The sequence below is a fragment of the Brassica napus genome, chromosome A9 (genome assembly GCF_020379485.1).
Source record: "Brassica napus cultivar Da-Ae chromosome A9, Da-Ae, whole genome shotgun sequence".
Lineage (NCBI taxonomy): Eukaryota > Viridiplantae > Streptophyta > Magnoliopsida > Brassicales > Brassicaceae > Brassica > Brassica napus.
Window position 1 is genome coordinate 5,779,543 of NC_063442.1, and position 7,737 is coordinate 5,787,279.

The 7,737-nt window shown below is 35.4% G+C and overlaps 1 protein-coding gene across 3 annotated transcripts; it reads right to left on the reverse strand.

Annotated features, from left to right (window-relative positions):
• Positions 1-3,517: 3,517 nt before the first annotated feature.
• Positions 3,518-6,414, reverse strand: LOC106436366. Of its 3 annotated transcripts, none has more exons than XM_013877337.3 (10): positions 6,177-6,414; positions 5,929-6,097; positions 5,556-5,829; positions 5,350-5,440; positions 5,130-5,254; positions 4,862-5,061; positions 4,622-4,779; positions 4,195-4,309; positions 3,931-4,116; positions 3,518-3,857 (listed from the first exon to the last, which is right to left on the reverse strand). In XM_013877337.3, the coding sequence occupies exons 2-10, from the start codon at positions 5,947-5,949 to the stop codon at positions 3,678-3,680; spliced, it is 1,350 nt and encodes a 449-aa protein (XP_013732791.2). In that variant the 5' UTR covers positions 5,950-6,097; positions 6,177-6,414; the 3' UTR covers positions 3,518-3,677. The 3 variants fall into 3 exon arrangements, with proteins under 3 accessions (XP_013732791.2, XP_013732783.2, XP_013732803.2); XM_013877329.3 differs by having other exon boundaries at positions 5,929-6,085; positions 6,177-6,389; XM_013877349.3 differs by having other exon boundaries at positions 3,937-4,116; positions 5,929-6,085; positions 6,177-6,388.
• Between the last annotated feature and the right edge of the window lie 1,323 nt (positions 6,415-7,737).

A 7,737-nucleotide genomic window follows, 5' to 3' on the forward strand; every position in this document is an offset into this window, starting at 1 on the left:
CTTTCGGATATCTATACGTTCCAGAATATATTTTGGATATTCGATCCTATGTGAAAAATCTTATAAATAACAAAAAAATGTTTTGATTTAAAAAAAAAAAACAAAACAAAAATGTTGAAAAGATAACCAAAAAATGTTGAAAACATCTCATATATATTAAAATAGTAAATTCACAGATTCAAATATAAACTTTTAAATTTCATTTAAAATCTACTATTACTGAATTTGTCATTTCATAAACTACTCTGAAATCAATTTTCTTATAAACATTTTAAGGGGCATTATTGGATTATGTATTTATAAAGAGTTAATAAGATTTAAATTTTGTAATGATTCTAGTGTTATTCAATTAATGCTTTCCAAAAATATGTTAAAATTTTGTGTTATTAGTTTATGAACTTGTAACAAGTTGTTATGAGTTTTAAAAATCTGGAATTATTAGATTTATTATATTACAAATCAACAAAAGTTTTGTATTATTCAAAAAAAAAATGAAAGTGACGGACTTTGTCATTGTTTTCAAATCTGGTGTTATTTGTTAATGATCTGTAAAACTTTCTTCATAAAATCTCTTTATCAAAGTATTGCACATCAATCATGTATTCGCAAAAGTATTTTATAATTAAAATTTGAGTTTATTATATAAAAAACATCATTTATTCTTTCTTCTCCATTTTCTCCTCTGAATATTTTATTTTTCCTGTGAATATTTTCTATTCATGCTCTTGCATTATTCTATAAATCTGGTCACACCACATCTCAGGAAGCTATGTTATTGATGTTCGCAGAACATAGAAAACAATTTCACGCACTACGCAAGCTAACTTGTGTGTCAACTAAGGTGATATTCACGTTTGCTTTGTGGAGAATTTATTGCAAAGAACATAATTGACATGTACTGCTGGGGCTGGAGATTTTTGAATTGTGATATATGAAAAGATTTAAAATGATTGATTTGATTACTTATGTCATTAAAGTTAATTTACTTTTTTCGTCACACATCCGTTTAAAACTGCAGAATTAAGCGTGTGCTTATGTTGGAGTAGTGAAAGAATGGGTGACCTATAAGGAAGTGATCCGCGATAGCGTGCGAGTGAGACCAAAGCACAGAGAAATTTCATGTGGTGATTGCAGGGTCAATAAACAAGACTTTGGAGCGTTGGAAAAATTACAGACCGACCGTTAGAACGAGATGGAACCCACAGACCGAGAGAGCGGGGGTGGGTCTCTCAATAGCCGTGGACGGTCGAGACGTTATCAGTGGTATCATAGCTGGTTAGCCATCTCGCTTCTGACCCGAGAGAGATCTTGAGACCTATCCTGGGGCGTAGCAAGGATGTTGCGTTTTTTGAGAGGGGGTGAATTATAACATTCAGAGTTATGATATATGGAAAGGCATAAGATGATTGATTTGGCTACCTATGTCACCAAAAATGATTTACCTTTTTTTACACATCCGTTTAGAACTGCAGAGTTAAGCGTGCTTAGTTTGAATTAGTGAAACGATGAGTGACCTATCCGAAAGTAATTCGCAATAGTGTGCGAGTGAGACCAAAACACAGGAAAAAATCATGTGGTGATTGTAGGGAGTAAACAAGACTTTGGAACCTTGGAAAATTAACGGACCAACCGTTGGAACGAAATGAAACCCACAGATCGAGAGATCGAACGTGGATAATACATTAGCCGTGGGCGGTCAGGACATTATATTATTATCCATGAAAAACAGAGATTAGCTAAGATAAGGGATTTTAGTAATGGATGAAGAAGATGCATCAATTGCAAATCCTTCTAATCAACTCTTTGCTATTACGAATGGTTGGAAAAGTTACTGAACTATAACGCTAAATTAGCGGCCATTTGTATATGATAGTGAATAGAAAATAATGGCTAATAACAAACACAACAACATATATATTATACAGTACTAGGGTCGGCCCGCCCTACGGGCGGGATCTCATATTTAATTTTTGATATATTTTTAATTATACTAATGGTATTATTTTACTGGTTGTTCTGATTATAATTTGCAAGAAATAATTAAAGGTTGAATTCCATACTTTGTGGATGGACAGTGGAGTACGCTAACTTTAATATATGATTTCCGAATTTGCATTTTGGGTAACTAAGGCGAAGTTTGATATTGTGTTTGTAACAAAATACTGTAGTGGTGGTATCTTTTATTTGTCTGAGTGAATTAGTATACATCATGATGAAACTATAACTTCCGTAGATTTCCGAACGGTAAATATATTGTTAATATTCTAGGCCCAATAGTTATCGGTTTATTAGTATGGGTTATTAGTAGCCCAAATCGTTGAAATGTTAACTTGTGCCACAAGTTTTGAGTCATTGATAATTATGTAGAAGTAAAATTAACTTTTATGATATCGTAGAATTTTAATATGAATAATTGAATGTGCATATGTAAAACAGGATTAAAATATAGTCTAATAGATATGGAATTAGCAGCTATCATAATTTCTTTAAAGTAAACATGAAACAATGCATACAATACAGGAAAAAGGAAGAAAAAAAAAGGTAGTAATTGAAACATGCATCGTAATAGAAATACTAATAAAGGGTGAATTTAGGAGAGTTGTTAGTCACGGTGCACTAACTCCATAAACTTCGCCATCTCTTTATAATAGAAGCACTTACTGCATCTGTCCTCAAGTTTGTTGAGTTCGCAAACTCTTGGTGGCATTATAAGAATCATGTTCGTGCCATAGAAGCTGTTCTTTATGAATGGAACTTCATGCAACGATCTCTTAACTTGCTTCCACAGCTTATCAACCACATAGGTGTTGCTTCTCCATTTATGAACGTCCAGAAGATTCATCCCTTCAACATGGTCACCTGCGAGTAGCTTAAGTAGTGCGTACATATACTTACCTTTCTTATAGTTTTTTGTTGCTGAGAGCTTGATGTGCCTCATTCCTTTGGTACGATCATGTAAAGCAAAGAGATGAATACATCTGGGAGTATGTATGTTAACTAATTAGTAAACTAATTGTCTGATAATTACTCTAGCGTAATTTATAGAGTACCAAATTTATTCTTTCCTTTTCTATATTAACGTCACAAACCCAAAGCTCAGAGGAGTATCATTAACGGATTTTAATCCAACACAGCCCAATAGGATCCCAACCTAATATGTTTGTAAATTCATTATAAACTCCTTACATACTTTTATCGGTTTAATCCCAGGTGGCTAGATATTTTAAGTAATAAGATTAAAATATAATATATGAAACCGGATCGAATTATCCATACAATCAACTCCCAATTAATAACGAATTATGACCAACTACGGACAACTAAAATCCTAATAAATCTAAAACTCCAACTTAGTTATACAAATAAGAGTGTGAATCAATTTTATTGGTCGGTATACATGTGTACTTAAACCAAATGATACGTTCACAATAACTAAACAATGATGTGATCATGATTGCTAATTAATTTTCACTTTTTATTTCATTAGAAAGATACTAAACTACTCTATATGACTTAATGATTAAAAATAGTTATTTATTAACATCAAACTGACTGAAACAGAGTTTTAGATGAAGGGAAATGAGCAAACTGAAACAAAGACAATAAAGGTCGCGAACGTAAGACGATAAGAAATTTTCCAACTCGAAACATGAAACCATAACTGCTGGTACTCAATTTCAAACAACACGAGCTTTCTTGGCTGCACTGGTAGATGAGCGAGAACTCTTCTCCACCGCAGTATCGGCTGGAGGTCCATCAGCCTTCTTATCAGGACCACTGCTGCCTTCTCCAGAGTCATTGCGGACTGGAACATGACCACCACCTCCAAGGTTATTATCATCCTCATCGTTTCCTCCCTGATACATATGGCCAGCGTTACAGACAAACACACGTACATAGTTATTAAAAGGCTGGCAAATACACCCATACACTTACGACAAAATCAGGAGCTGGAATACGCTCGTGCTCCTTAAGGATGCGGGTGATGGTAAAAGTCTGATGGTGCGCGGTGAAGTTAAACGCGCTAACTCTGACCTGGAAAGTGAGAGTTTTTCCTTCCATGTCATTGATAAACGGTGGCACTATCATGTCCTCAGGATTCTCTCCTTCTACCGCCTGTTAGAAAGTTTGAAAACATCAGGCATGCTATCATTTATTTTGAATAACGATTTTAAAAACATACACATATCTTACCAACATCTGACCGGCCTCACTTGCTCGGAGATTATGCAGCTTAGTCATCACACCATCAAAACACACGAATGTACCTTCAGCAGTGCTATCAGCGATTGCCAACTCCAGACGATAACTGTGGAAGTTTACAGAAAAGAGGATCAAATATTCAATTTCAAGACCAGCTAATCTACACGCATGTGATTATGTATCTATATCTATATATATAACCGAGCAAACCGATCATAAGGATACTCATGTAAATATGTGTATAGGAATCTTTTATTTTTTCTTTTTAATCTAAAAAGCACTAACTGGTTTTTTTACATTATTAAACTAATCTATATAACACAATGTAGGTTAAGATCGTTTTCAGTCTTTTTAATCTAAAGATCGTTTTCAATCTTTTACGTGTAGGTTAAGAAAACACAATGTATACAATACATACCGAAGAACTCCGACAGCATTAGGATTACTACATCGCACACACTCCAAAGCAGAGACAGTACGCTGCAATTTCTTACTGCATTTAGCGCATGCAACATAACACCATCCCTTGTCCACGTCGAGTCGAACCACTCTCCCGGTGCAGACAAAGTCAATGTCCTGCAGATTGTTTATTAGACTCTACATACTAAGTAAAGAATCCAAACAGAATTTTTTTAAAAATCATATCTGCATATGGTACCTGTGGTTGAGCAGAGGCGACAAAACTTATAAGTTCCGATATGGTCAAGGTCTCCACCTTTGCATATCCTTTCAGCAATGGTGCAGCAGATGGGACTCCATTGTCTCTGGCGACCAATTTATAGAAGTAGTCCTCCCCTGGCTTCGTCTCCTTGTCAAAGTAGACATGGGTTCCAGATGTCGCATTTAAGAACAAACCACCTACCATCATAACAGAAACTTATATCTCATGAAATATAAAGCAGGAAGTAGAATGAAAACCACAATACCTCCAATCATCTTTGGATTAATGCTGGTTGCAACAACAACTCTGGGGTCACCATGCATATCCTCAAGCCTTTTGTGAAAAGCCTCAGCTTGACTTTCAAAGAGACTTAAAGTGACGGTTGAATCCCTTTAATTATGTATTTCACATCAATAAAAATCATATAAAAAACGGTAGGAACGCATGGAAACTCATCTAAGCAATAAAAAAAAAAATAGGTGTACTTATCCAGTTTGATAGTTGCCATGAGACGACTCTTTTCTCCAGGAGTATCACTCACATTACTCTTCACTGCAATGATCTCACCTACAATGTCTGTGCAAGGCCAAGGAATATCTCAGTAGACCATATGGTTAACCGTTCATTAATATTTACAATTTATAAACCGAAATTAAATAATATATGATTAATCGAACTAATCTAACTCAACCTGGTAGCTGTGTACTCGTGTTGGCTAGACCAATCAATTCAGACTGATCACGGAACCGGAATCCTTCTTCAGGTAATGGACTAACCGGCTCGGCTAGCTCATCAAAGGCGGTGGAATCATTGAACCGGATCATCAGAGGGGAGTCGGTAAGCCTGAAATTCTGAGCACATCGAGCCACATCGTATCCAGAGATGGTGTACATCGTTCCGGCGGCGAGTTTGGAACGGAACCTTGAAAGACGGTTAGCATAGATGGTGGCCTGCATCATTGTCGCCTGATACATGAAGAATTTTGTTTTTTTGATTAAACTTTAGGAAAAAAGAAACAAACACGAAGAGGTTAATCGGAGTAATCATGTACAAAAATAACTCACATTGACATCAATCAAGATCATGTCGACCTATATCAGCTCTCCACCGCGTTTGACATTCTTCGCCTCCCAGAATCGCAGAAGCCGGGCCTCAACAGCGGATGAGCACTTGCCGGACTTGAGGTCTGAGAAGAAAACTCTCGGAGTAGACATGACAAAACTAAAGCAGAATCTATATAAGTAATAAGCAACAAAGATTTGATGAGTTGAGGATGAGAGATCTGACATCTATTTATACAAAAAAAACTCACCGCCTCTGTGATGCAAGGATCGCATTGAAGACACGTCGTGGAGGGAACAATCAATGGGAGTGAAGTCTCTCCTGAACCGTTACCGGAAACGTAAAGCCACGACGGAGGCGACGTTGAGAACGCGATCTAGGGTTCCTCTTCACCGCATTTACGGGCCTGTTAAACGAAGCCCAAAACAACTCGCATATGAATTGAGTTTTCACGTGAAAAAATAAAACACGCACGGTTTGGGCAGAGGCAGGGACACGTGTCGACCCTATATCAATTGAGTTTCCACGTGGACACTCCGGGAGTGAACCAAACAATTTTATATATATATAGATTTATAGATAAACTCTACGAAAATTTATAATTATCTCTAGTTAATAATCAACAAAACTCTTCAGCAAAATTTTAAAAATCTAAAATGTCAGCAAAACTCTTTTCAAGTTTATTAAATTATTTATATTTAAAAATCAGCAAAAAAAATTTTAAATCACAAACCAATAACAGCCCTTAAATAGTGAATTTTTTAAAGTGGTTAGGTGATTTTAGAGTGTTTGAATATAGTTTTTCGTTAAAAAAATATAAAAATTCAAATCTTATAGTTTTAAAAAAAATCACATTAAACTTTCTAATTTATATAAAATCATTTTAAAACTCATTAAAATCAAATCACTACAAAAAAAATTCATCAAAGACACCCCCATAGAAAATTTCTCTGAAGAAATTAACTAACAATTACCTAAAAAAAAACTTTTTTTTTCAGAAACAATCATAAATTTTTTTTTTATTTTTTTGTAATGCTTCTTTCTGTTCTTGTGGTGTGCCTATGATGATCTCTCCTTAAACTTGTGGGCACAACTATTAAACTGGTAGAGCGTTACTGATCCTACAATCACTACATAATATTTTTTCGTTCTTTGGGTTGTCGTTTCTCTGATTTTCTTAGGGTAATAAGAAAATAAAATATTTCTATATATGACTATTGCATCGCTGTGCAGCCAGTCTAAGTTCTCCACTTCTTGCTCCGTTAATTCTATGATTATATCATCTTCTATCATTTCCCTAGCTCATGTGGACACAGATTTCACTCGCATGTCGTACCCTCTGATTGCTCGTACTGAATTATCACATAAAGGATTTCCTCCGATTATCAGATTGACTTTTTTTTATTGAGGATTTTCTTCCATTATCATATTGCATCTGAGATCATGGCATCTCAATCTCCCTCTAGGGTTCCCTTGTCATCATTATTTTTGGAGAGATTCTTTAAGTTGTGCTTAACCTTGTTCGTGAAACTTGGAATAAATGAAGTTTTGAGAAGTCGTTACATTCTTCGGTGGTATGTCCCTTCGGTTGTGATAATCACATAATTTTTTGGAGTTTTCTTTTCGCAATCTTCTCTGTTCCATGTATTTGATGTTGGTTTGCTTGATCGAGGTTTTGAAGTTTCATTTCCGAATTGCCATTGGTTTTGCTTCCTTCGCTGACCTTGCAGCTCTGATCTCTGGAGTTTCCGTGTCTTTTTGATTCTCCATGTCTTCTTCGTCAGTCGTCGTTGTCTTCTTGTGCCTTCTCC

Bases quoted from the DNA above. Each gene is read 5' to 3' on its own strand.
- LOC106436366 (XM_013877337.3), bottom strand. From the start codon at position 5,949: ATGATCTTGATTGATGTCAAT. The intron at 5,830-5,928 runs GTGAGTTATTTT...TTCATGTATCAG, and splicing joins TGATCTTGATTGATGTCAAT to GCGACAATGATGCAGGCCAC. The intron at 4,117-4,194 runs GTAAGATATGTG...ACTTTCTAACAG, and splicing joins GTGAGGCCGGTCAGATGTTG to GCGGTAGAAGGAGAGAATCC.